Source organism: Phacochoerus africanus, chromosome 1 (genome assembly GCF_016906955.1).
Source record: "Phacochoerus africanus isolate WHEZ1 chromosome 1, ROS_Pafr_v1, whole genome shotgun sequence".
In the NCBI taxonomy this organism is placed as follows: domain Eukaryota; kingdom Metazoa; phylum Chordata; class Mammalia; order Artiodactyla; family Suidae; genus Phacochoerus; species Phacochoerus africanus.
In genome coordinates, this window is record NC_062544.1 from 106,373,682 (window position 1) to 106,385,961 (window position 12,280).

Here is a 12,280-nt window from a genome sequence, read left to right on the forward strand (position 1 = left end):
TACTGTATGATTCATGTGTGGTTGGGAGCCACCAAATACCCTTTTCTCTAGAGATGAAGGAAAAAAACAAATAACATATGATATCACTTATATCTGGAATCTAATATATGGCACAAATGAACCTATCTACAGAAAAGAAACAAACTCCAGGACATGGGGAACAGACTTGTGGTTGCCAAGGGGGAGGGGGAGGGAGCTGGAAGGACTGGGAGTTTGGGGTTAGTAGATGCAAACTATTGCATTTGGGATGGATAAGCAATGAGATTCTGCTGTATAGCCCAAGAAACTATATCTGATCACTTATGATGGAACATGACGGAGGATAATGTGAAAAAAAAAGAATGCATATATACGTATAACTGGGTTACTTTGCTATACAGCAGAAATTGACAGAACACTATAAATCAACTATAATAAAATTTTTAAAAAAACTAATTAAGCTCATCAATACATAATGTAGTCAAATTTCTGCCCCTGAAATTTTTTTTTTTTTTTTTCCCACAACCACACCTGTGGCGTACGGGAGTTCCCAGGATAGGAGTCAGAGCTGTGGCTGCAGGCCTAGGCCACAGCCATACCAATACCAGATCTGAGGTGCTTCTGTGATGTACTCCTCAGCTTGGGGCAATGCCAGATCCTTTAACCCACTGAGCGAGGCCAGGGATCAAACCTGCATCCTCATGGATACTAATCAGATTATTCCCAGTTCCACAAAGGGAACTCACAAAACAACTTTTTATAAGAAAGAGCAATTGTCACTGGATTCTCTCCACAGAAGTGAAGAGAAAATGTTGTGGTCTCATTGCCACCTGTGTGTCCCAGTGTGGACACAAGCTGGTGTTGGGGACCAGCTGGCACCAGCCTATCTTCCTCCCTTCTTAGACTCACCTTCCCGTCCCTGTATCTTTTCATCCTTTCCCTATTTAACATTGACATTCATGGACACATCGTGTTTTCTAGATAGTTTCCTTCCTTCAAATACTCCACCTGAGATTAAACAATAATGAAGCATGATTGAGGTAAATAATGATTATCGTTGTAACAATCACAGTAGACTAAGACAAATGGAGACCTTTGGTCCAGGTTGAATAACTAGCGGTTTATTCTGCATCCTGCATCCCTGGATGAAGCAAACTTTTGCCCTTTTCCATCAGGAGCTGTCAAGCGGTGAGCTAATCAACGGGATTGAGTGAAGGCAGTGAACAGGAAAGCAGCTTCATTCAGAAGATGCCAGTGGTGAGTGTGGTGAGGGCTGCCAGGCAGCTAAAGCTTGCACCCGTCCAACCACCGCGCCAGAGTGTCAGAGTTCTGGCAGTTCAGGGTCCAGGAAGGCCTGTGGAGAGGAAGGCCGGGGAGAGTGAGCAGGAGGGGGCTCCCCACAGACACAGCTCGGCATCTCCAGAGAGCTCAGCCCCCGCTAACCCATTTACACCCCCTGCCTGGCCCTGGAGCATTTGAGTGGGTGCATTTCTGAAGCCTTTTGCGCATCCCAAGCATGCCTCTCTTGATGTCTCCACCACATGCTGGCATGAGTGCTGGCACTTCCTCCATCCTCCTGCTCACAACAGCCCCACCTCTTCCCCCAAACCCCACACTGTGAGATGGGGAGGCTGAGCTGTGAGCTGTGAAATCCTTCTCCAACCCTGCAAGGTAAGTATTTTTAACTTCTCTGAAGTGAGCATCAGAGAAGTTTTAAGACGTGTATGGTGAGTACTTGGCAGACCCTAGGTCTGAAATGGGAATCCTTGACCCTGGCCAGGCAGGGCCTCTGCCACCTTTCCATGCACCTGCTTCACCCTTCACCTTCACAAATTCTTTCCAGCTCCTCAACCCTACCCCGGTCTACTGGACTGAGTTTCTCTAACCTCTTCTCCTGGTGTCCCAAAACACAACCTTTTTAAGATTCCCAGCCTGTGGGCCGGCACCCAGACCCCAGGTCTTCCTATCCCATCCTAGAAGCTGCAGGAGTCACCAGGCCAGCTGCAGGCCATTGGAAATCCTGTTAGTTCATCTTATCCCTAGGCCAAGCATGAAGCTCCATGGGGAGGTCTTCCAGGGTAGGGTGTCCCACCACAGGAAGAGAGGCTGTGGCCCCCCTGGCCCCTCCCTCTTAGCTACAGAGCTGCAGGAAAACACACACACATATTTCAGAAATCACAGCGCCCTCCATAGCCTCAGTCAGGCATTGCAAAATGGACTCCTGGGGGTGTGCTGGGGCCTGGGTCTTCTCTCATCCTGTCCACCCCAACTCTACAGACCAGACTGATCTGAGTTTTGGAAAGGCCTTGGTGTCTTATTAGCTTAATAAAAGCTCACTTCACTGGGAATCTTGAGCAAATAAGAGGCCTTGATCAGCGTGGCCCAGCACGTCTCTACTTAGTGCCGTATGATGAAGATGATTTTAGCTCATTAGTGCTTATCCTAGGGGGCCAGCCAAGCTTCCAGATTAATTGGAAAGTCAAGACTATATATGAAAGATATTTCAAACACTCAGAAGACAGTTGACATTAACAAAAGGATTCCCACTTTACAATGCAATCTTTTAAATTAATGAGGAAAAAAAATGGGTTAATAAGTAAGTGTTGAAACCACCAACCAGCCATTTGAAAAATAGAAAGCTGGACACTCTAGCTCACTTTTTATACCAAAATAAATTCCAAGAAGGTCAAATATTTAAGTATAAAAACATGAAAATTCTATTTTTTAATTTATTTAAGAAAAGCTTAACAAAGGGTACTTTAGGCCAGGCACTTGCTAATACAGAGGAAAACATGGCTTGATTTCTTTACAGTCTTTAATTTTAATCTTGGCTTAATCTTGGTTGCTACACATCTAAAGTCCCAAACTAATGGGACTTGATAAGTAGGTGAAAGTCATTAATACAGGCTATTTAAAGATGTACCATTTGGAGTTCCCATTGTGATGAAGCAGAAACTAATCCGACTAGGAACCATGAGGTTGTGGGTTCAATCCCTGGCCTTACTCAGTGGGTTAAGGATCAGGCATTGCCATGAGCTGTGATATAGGTCACAGACCCAGCTTGGATCTGGTGTTGCTGTGGCTGTGGAGTAGGCCTGCAACTGTAGCTCCAACTAGACCCCTAGCCTGAGAACTTCCAAATGCCATGAGTGTGGCCCTAAAAAGCAAAAAAAAAAAAAAAAAAAAAGTACCACTTACCATGCTCCCATCCCTCTTTTTCCTTGTACAATTTTCTTGGCACACTTAATTGTCTCCTTTAAATTCGGATTCAGTAAAGCTGTGAAGAAAATTAAGTGGAATGATAACATGCCACCACTTGGCAGCTAAGTCAGATTGATATCAAGGAAGGTACCAGGTGTTCACATTAGATAGGCTTCCATATGATTGCAAAAATAAATCTATCCCTCGATTTTTCTCAGACGACACTGCGAAGTAGCAAGATGTGGTCACCTTTTATTAAATTATTTTTCCCAATAGTTCTTATAACATTATTTTCATTAAAACTGTATATTGGAGTGAATATTATGTGCTAGGCAATATAAGAAGCAATGGAGACAGAGTGAGAAACACAATCACTCTGTCCCTGCCTTCATAGAGCCTACAGTCTGGAAGGGGGTAGATAAATCTTATAATTATAATACAAAGGATACCTGGAATGATGGGGGAATGCAGAATTGGGGGGCATCTAATTCAGACTTGAATAGAGGGTCAGGGAAGGGTTGTTGGGCCAAATGACAACTAGTGTATTAGGTAAGGAAAGGAAATTGGGGACATGACAGAAGGAAAACTGATCCAGGCAGAAGGAACCGTATGTGAGAGGGCCCAGAGGTGCCCTTGAGGAACCAACCTGTCTATGTATCCATCTTTCTATTTCCTCCTGGAAAGCTGAAACCTGAAACCAAGCCTTACCACCTGGGACCATTGCAATACACCCCCCTCCTTCTTGCCTGTATGACAAGTCTCCCCACTGCCATAATCTAGTCTGATTGCTTCTCCCTAAATCATCACTTCAGTGCCCCCTTGTTGTTTGCAAAACAGCCTCAAATCCTTCACTTAGTCCACCTTTGTCCAACCTGGCTTTCCACTCTCATTGCTTTCCTCCATGACCCCACCACTCAAGACATGTCAGAGGGCAGGCTTGTGGTTACAAATTCCCAGGGAAGACGGTCCTCCTCCTTTCTTTATAACAGCTTCACTTTGAGGATTTTCTAGCTCATCCCTTTCAGCTCACAGGGGTCTTGGCTCTCTGTGGAGGTCTCCAGGTCTCCAGTGCACCTCCTCGCCCTGCTCAGGCCCTGTCTACACTGTGACCTCAAACCCCCAGGGTCATTATCTGCTTCAGTCTTCCCTTATCTATCTGGATTCTTGCTCCTCTTTTTAGCCTCTAGGGATTTCTTTACTTCCTTGCCAGCTCAGCCAGGTACCTTAAAAGATGTGGGGGGAGGGGTTTACATTTTTCTAGTTGGGGGGGTTCAGAATATATAGTTCACCATATTTTCATCACAGTGCCCAATACTACCTCTAGGATAGATAATTGTCTGTTTCTCCTTTGAATTCTGGGGAGATATATACACAATCTTTTTATGAAATATAAAGTATGGGAGCTCCCGTCGTGGTGCAGTGGATAACGAATCTGACTAGGAACCAGGAGGTTGCAGGTTCGATCCCTGGCCTTGCTCAGTGGGTTAACGATACAGCGTGGCCGTGAGCTATGGTGTGGATCACGGACGCGACTCGGATCCCCCGTTGCTGTGGCTCTGGCACAGGCCAGTGGCTACAGCTCCGATTCGACCCCTAGCCTGGGAACTTCCTGTGCCGCGGGAGCGGCCCTAGAAAAGGCAAAAAGATGGAAAAAATAAATAAATAAAGTATGGACCTGTCTTCTCCAGTGATCATTCCTGCCTGTCAAAGTGGCAGCCTTTGTTCCCCTTGAAGAACAGTGGGTTATATTAGGTGCAGCCATTCTCACCCTTCAGGCTCCTCCTGACTCCTTCCTGTCTCCTCTGCCCATTTGGATGTGGGTTTCTATCACTGCATCCCAGACCACTGTGCCTAACTCACCACAGCCCTTTCCCCTTGTGAACCCTCGGCAGTACAGCACTTAGCCTTCCCAGGCTCCACCTGGGATCTGGCTCAGCCCAGCCTTTGCCAGCACCGCCCCCACCGCCCCCACCCCCCAACCAGGGCCAAACTTGTAAACTCTGGCCACTGGGAATGCAGCCCTCTGAGCCCAGGGCATCAGCACCAGCACCCTATGGAGGAGGGGGAGAGGGACCTACCAGAGCAGGACACATGGCAGCGGTTCTTGCCATGGTCACACCAGTCATGATTGCGGATCTGAAAGAGGCCATAGCCGGTGTAGTCACCACGAAGGTTATCATAGACGGCCGTGGGGTTGAACTTGCTCTCAAAATAAGCCAGGCACACCCCTAAGACAGAACAGGAGGGGTGTGGCTTGAAGGAGAGCTGAGGAAGCCCGAGCGAGGGCCGGTAGGGAAAGAGGCAAGGAGGTGAGGGCTGAGAGGGCCTACTCACAGTTTTCAAGGCTGTATCCCTCATAGTCACTCAGGCCTCCTTCGTGGAGCTTCTTGGCCACGACACAGCGCCCCAAGACAGCAGCACCACTTGGAACCACCAAGTACCCAATGAGGGAGAGCACCACAGATGCTTTCATCTCCTCCCGCTCGGGGTGATGGCTGCCAGGTGATCGGACAGGGTCACAGATAATTTCCACCAAGATCACAGGGACTCTAGGGGAAAAGAAGGGTGCTGTGGGGATGGAGGTGAGCAATTCAGTGTGTTCAGCAAAAGGGAAGGCCCTCTCTGCATGCCCCCCCTCACTTCCCCAGCACCCACAATCCTGCTAATTCTTACCTGGTGTCTTCACACATGGTTCTTCCCAATGCATAGGCCCTACCATGCCTTTCCCCACCCAAATAGGGCTCCATCTTCAGGTTTCCCCCGCCCCCAGGTGCCGTCTTCTTGAAAGCTAATGCAATCCGCTAGGAACGTTTCCTCTCTGAGCCCCTATTACCTTCAGAATCACCTCTAGAACACCTAGCCAGTTTTGTGCTATGTCCCACTCTCAGAATAGAATGGAAATCACAATTGGAAATCACAACATGTCTTCTTTCTCACACGCCCCGTAGCCCCTGACACTGCAAAGATATCAATTGGATATTTAATTGCACCTGCTAGTTTGTCATCCTTCACAGATATATTCACCTGCTCCAGCCCATATATTCACCTGCAGCCGTTCTCAACCTTAGCACTTGGGCTGGAAAATTCCTTGTTCTGAGAGCTCTTCCATGCATTGAAGATTGTTAAGGATCAAACCTGACTTCTACATGCCAGTAACTCCACCCCCTTGGTTGTGACAAGCAAAAATGTGTCCAGATGTAGCCAAATGTCTCCTGGGGCACAAAATTTCCCTTCTATTGAGAACCAATGACCTAATGTCCAACCTGGAAAAATGTTGGAAATAAATGTCTCTCCATGAATTAGAAGAATTGCACTTTCAGACATTTGTTTAAACTTTCAAGCTGCATAATTAGTTACAGACATGACTAGTACACCAAGTTTATTGTCAAGGAGGGCCTGCATTTACATGCTAAGACTTGGAGTCAGGTTGCCTGGGTTCAAATCCTGGCTTTGCTTCCTCAGGAGCTGGGGTCTTAATGATCCCAGAAGTAATCTAAGACAGTTAACCTCTCTGTGCCTCAGTTTTCTCATCTACAGTAGAGGTTAAAATACTATTTATCTAATTGGGTTGATTTAAAGAGTAAATGAGCTAAATCTGCAATGCACTCTATCCCCTGTAGACATTCGTTTTTTTGAGCTGTGGTTGCGCTCCACGGCCTTAGCTTAATGACTGAATTCCAACACATGAGAGAAGTCCATGTTTACACTTCCCAGCAGAGTCAATAGTATTGTCATGCGGTGTCTGTTTCCTAGAGGGCAGACCCCTTTCTCAACTCATAAAAGCCAGGCTGAGTCCTCTCTCCTTTCCTCTTTCCCAGCAGCCAGTTCATCAGGAACTGTCCCTTCTTCCAAATCCAATCCATCTCTCCCCTTCTCCTCCACCACCACCCTTGTCTAGATCAGCATCATTGCTCACTTCTGTAGAGATTTCCTAACTATACTCCTGTAAGTCACCCTTCTCTCCTGGTCCCACTCTCCACCTAGCAGCTAGAAAAACCTTTCTGAAAACACACATCCAGGGTTTCCGCTGTGGCTCAGTGGGTTAAGAACCCAACATAGTGTCCATGAGGATGCAGGTTCAACCCCTGGCCTCGCTCAGTGGGTTAAGGATCCAGTGTTGTTGTGGCTGTGGTGTAGACCACAGCTGTAGCTCCGATTCAGCCCTTAGCCTGGGAACTTCCATATGCCGAAAGTGCAGCTGTAAAAAAACTACAACAAAAATAAAAAACCATGCATCCAGTCATACCACCTGTCTCCAATGAATTCCCCTTGCACTTTAAAGTCCCAACTCCTCAACCTGGATACAAGACCCTTCTTACTCTAGCCTTTTGCAGTCTGATTTCACACCTTTCTCCCCTTTGTTCACCTTCATGCTGCCACATTCACTTGTTTTCTGCTTTATCCTCAGAACTTAAAGCCTGGGGCATGGTAGGGCCTCAGGAAATCTTTGATGAATGAATGAATGGATGACACCTCCTCTTCTCAAAAGAACTGTCATCAGATGAGCAATAAGTGAATCCGTTGATGAGTGTTTCCTGCAGCTGGAGATCGTCACGCCTGTCCTAGCCCCTGCCCACATACTCTCACTTACCGTCCTTCCTCAGGCCCTTGGTGACTCCCCAGGGTGGGAAAAAGCAGCCACTGTTGGCAGCCTAGATGTTTATTGCAGGAAAGTTCTTCTGTCTAACTCTTTTCCCTGGACTTTTCAGATGCCACTTCCTTGATGCCTGTTTGCCTTCACTCAAGAACTTCTAAACCCTAAGTCCTTCTTTGGGACCTGCTCTTCTAGAATCTTTCCTATGACATCAGTTGCCAGGCACCAGGATATTCCGAAACAGGGAAGGGTCAGTCACTGCCATGTGTGTATTAGTTTTCTATTGCTGCTATAAGAGTTACCTCAAACTTAGCAGCTTAAACAACACAAATGTATTTTCTTCAAATTTTATGGATCAGAAGTCCAACAGACCTCACCAGGCTAATAGCAAGGTGTTGACAGAACTGTACTCCTTTCTCCAGGCCCTAGAAGAGGAGCCATTCTCTTTCTCATCCAAGTTATTGGCAGAATATGGTCATTACAGCTATAGCACTGAGATTTCTGTGTCTTTATCGGCTGTCAGCTGAGAGTCACTCCCAGCTGTGAGGGGCCATCTGCATTTCTTGGCTCTACCTCCTTCCTCTATCCTCTAGCCAGCAAGGGTGTGTCAAACCCGCTCTCACCTTGGATCTCACCTACCTCTCCTTCTGTTGTTGTATCTCATGCACTCACCTTCTGCTTCCTCTCCCAGTGTTAAGGACGCATGTGATTAGTTTGGTTCACCCCAACAATCCAGGATAATCCCCCCACTTTTTTTTTTTGCTTGTTAGGGCCACACCCATTGCAAATGGAAGTTCCCAGGCTAGGGGTCTAATCAGAGCTGTTGCTGCCGGCCTATGCCACAGCCACAGCAATGCCAGATCCGAGCCACGTCTGCAACCTACACCACAGCTCACCACAACACCAGATCTGTAACCCACTGATACAGGCCAGGGATCAAACCTGCATCCTCTTGGATCCTAGTCAGGTTCATTAACTGCTGAGCCATGATGGGAACTCCAATCTCCCCATTTATGTCATGGGAAGATGAGTTAGCCCCAAACAACTTCTGCCAGTAGGCCTGGACTGGAGGAATAAGAGTATGTTCATTTCTGTTATAGGACAGCCATGGCTGCTTCTGGGAGGCCTCTGGTTTCCCAGGGGAGCAGCCCTGGATGGTCTGTGATCCCCAGAAGCTCTGATGCCATACGCTTCCTCTAAGGTGTGATGCATCAGCACCCACTCCTCAATGGCCATGACCTGAACCAAAATTGTGTGAGGGGAGAAATGTGTGGCCTTGGGAGTTGATATTATATGTGCTTATTATTATCTGAACATTCTCCGTGTCCTGGGAATGGGAGGAGACATGCTTGTTCTCAGGAAGGGGCACTGCTGCAACCATCCTCTGCTGTAGTCCTCGAGCCTGATGTAGTGTCCTTCCCTCTCTGGCATGTATTCATTACAGAGGGGAAAATGAGCTTTGTGTGGAGAAATCTGGAGGGCACCACTTTAACCAAGGCCTCAGGCTCAGCACCGACAGTAGTGGGATGGCCTGACATGATATGCCTCTGATGTCCTATAGAGAAAGCTATGAAATATCACAATGGCCACTCATCTTCTGTCCCCAGGCCTGGTGACCCCGGAGGAGACATCAATCACTAAGGTTCCTGTTCTCGAGTCTCACAGCAAAGCTGCTAGGATCCCTCCTCCCACAAGTGGAGAATACCTGCATCCACATGAAGGTCACCTTTGGCTCCAGAAAGCAGAGATGTGCACATAAGGGGGACCCGGCCAGCTGTTCCATCAAAGCTTTAGTTTTTGTAGTGATCATTTGTCAACCATCTTTCAGTGAGATAGATTTGGCTGTTTCAAGTCCCAAGTCCCTTAAAGAGCCAGGATCCCTGAATTGGATCCTGCCTCTGCCATTTCTAACTCGGGGATGGGGAGCCACCCCTGAATCCCTGAGTCTCACCTGATCTCCCAAGGCTGAGGCCACTCCATTTGCCCCAGTCCTGGGAGCGTAGCTGGACTTCTCCTGAGCTTTCCCCAACAGATGGATCACCATCTGCTCTCAGATATCACCCGATAACACAATCTATAATTACATTTGTATCTGTGTCAATATCTGCATATATATCTGTACAATGTCTGAAAAAAAAAATGCCTGGAGACAAGAAAATATGCTGGCCAGCCAATCCTGCAGACACTCAAAAACATCAAAGGTAGAAGTTTCCTTTGAAACGGTCCTGTTCTCAAAAGCGTTTCTTGCCATGGAGCCAGTCTCAGGCAGAAACCCTCACTGCCAGCTCATCTTTCTTGCTTCTTTTGCGAGTGGCCCATAGGGGCCATATCAAGGCTTGAGGAAGATGCATCCTGTTCATCATATTATTTATACCCGAACAAGACAGAAACAAGACCAGGACTGGAACTCAGGGTTTCTGAGCCCAAAGAAAGAGGCCTGGGAATACATTTTTGGTAATCCAGCCAAAGACACCCCTCCCCAAAAGGACCTCACTAGTGTTTAGGTATTGGGCAGAGACCACTGAATTGTAAAGAAGGGTATATGATCCAGTTCTTGCCAGTAGGATGTAAGGAGAGGTGCGCTGGGGAGAGGGCTCCTGGGGATGATTTCCTCCCGGAAAGAGAGAGGCAAGGAAGGAGAGAGTCCTGTTCAAGGCCATCTTGCTTCCTCTTTGTATTCGGCCACATAAAACACAATGTTTGGGGTTTCTGTTACCATTATTTGACAGGAAGGGACCCAGAGGATGCACTGATGCCAAATCAGAGCCTGACACTCCTGATCCCTGAATCACTGTCAACAGCCGCCCATTTCCAGACTTCTTATGCAAGAAAAAGAAAGGGGGCTGTGGTGTGAGCCCCCTTTATTCACACATTGTACTTGCTGCTGAAAGCATCTCTGACGGATTCAAGGGATTTGTGTAAATCTGCCACACGTTTATTTTCAAATCCAAGCATTTTTAGCTGTGGTGTTGCTTGCCTAATTTAAAAATATTCAACTACATCTGAAATGTCATCAGAAAGAAAACAGCCCCCCTTTTTGTGTACTCACTGAGTGCTTGTCTGAGGCAAAGAGTGTTTGCAGCCCTGAGAAAGGGGGAGAGAAGAGGAGGTGTTTTTCTTTTATGAACACTCTTGTTATTGCCCATATAGAACAAAGCCTCCCTCAGCTACTGAAATCGAAGGAGAAAGACCTCAGGCTGTGCCAAGAGAGATGCTGAGCAGGGAGCAAGCAGGAGACCCATCACAACCTTGAGTCCTGGCATGGGGGGCAAGTGACAGCAAACATTCCCATCCTGGGGCATGTGGACCCCCATCGCAAAGGGGATGAGAAAAACCAGCAGGAACCACCTTACATCAAATGGCTGTCCACTAAGAAGGAAAGCTGAAAGGCACAGAGCTATTGGGCTTGCATAAGGAAGGGCATTGCCCAGACCCATGTGGTTGGGGTGGGGCAACCAACTGACCCCAGCCGTCTGGGATTAAGGAGTCCCCAGGGATATTTTGTTAAAACTGGGAAAGTCCTGGGTGTGGAGCTTCTAAATAGTAGTTCCTTGCACACAAGATGAAGCCTCTACCTCCTCAGCCCTCCAGCCCCCAGCATCGGGGGAAATAAGGGGCAGAGCCAGCCTGACCTAGGTTTGGGGGATTCAGGCTGAGTTATCCTCAGTTACTCCAAAGGGTCTGAGTGAACAGAGGCAATGAATGAATGAATAATTAAAGGAATGAATGACTCCAACAGGGTAATTACCTATACGACAGTTCTGTTTCCAATAATTATTTTCCATTGACCAACATTTAAATTCCATCAATTTGGGAGTTCCTGTCGTGGCTCAGTGGAAATGAATCTGACTAGCATCCATGAGGATGCAGGTTTGATCCCTGGCCTTGCTCAGTGGGTTAAGGATCAAGCATTGGTGTGGCTGTGGTATAGGCTGGCAGCTACAGCTTGGATTGGACCCCTAGCCTGGGAACCTCCATATGCTGCAGGTGTGGCCCTAAAAAGACTAAAATAAAATAAATTCTGTCAATTGATAAACACTGGTGAATCCACTACCTCCCATAACAAGAACTCTTGGGGCAAAGTAAACCCATTTGAGGCTATGAATCTGAAAAATCACATTCACACACTTTTCAGACTTCTACCTTTCTGCTTTGAAGGAAATTACTTTCCATTTGAAGAGTTGATGTGAGCACAGAAAAGATGAGTTGCATCCAGAAATCTGCCTAGTGCCAAAGAAGAGGGGCCCATGGGAAGTGCTAGGGAAATGATGATAATGTCTCCCAGGGCCCAGGTTCTAGGGGCACGGCTTATACAGGTCATGCCATTTTATGCTCCTGCCAGCCCTGAGAAATGGGTATCTCCTCCTCACCTCCATTTGGCAGAATCTGGGTAACATGCTGAATCTGGGTAGGTGGTAGACCCCAGGTCTTTCTGACTCCAGAGGCCATCCTCTTAAACCCACACTCTGCTGGTTTTGTGCTCCAGGGACCAAAGATCTGGGTAGG

At 47.3% G+C, this 12,280-nt stretch overlaps 1 protein-coding gene across 1 annotated transcript; it reads right to left on the minus strand.

Moving 5' to 3' along the window:
- Positions 1-1,078: 1,078 nt before the first annotated feature.
- LYZL4 (lysozyme like 4) lies at positions 1,079-5,725 on the minus strand. The gene is made up of 4 exons (XM_047754385.1): positions 5,515-5,725; positions 5,259-5,408; positions 3,178-3,256; positions 1,079-1,333 (listed from the first exon to the last, which is right to left on the minus strand). Exons 1-4 carry the CDS (start codon positions 5,651-5,653, stop codon positions 1,264-1,266), a joined length of 438 nt encoding a protein of 145 aa, XP_047610341.1. The 5' UTR covers positions 5,654-5,725; the 3' UTR covers positions 1,079-1,263.
- Between the last annotated feature and the right edge of the window lie 6,555 nt (positions 5,726-12,280).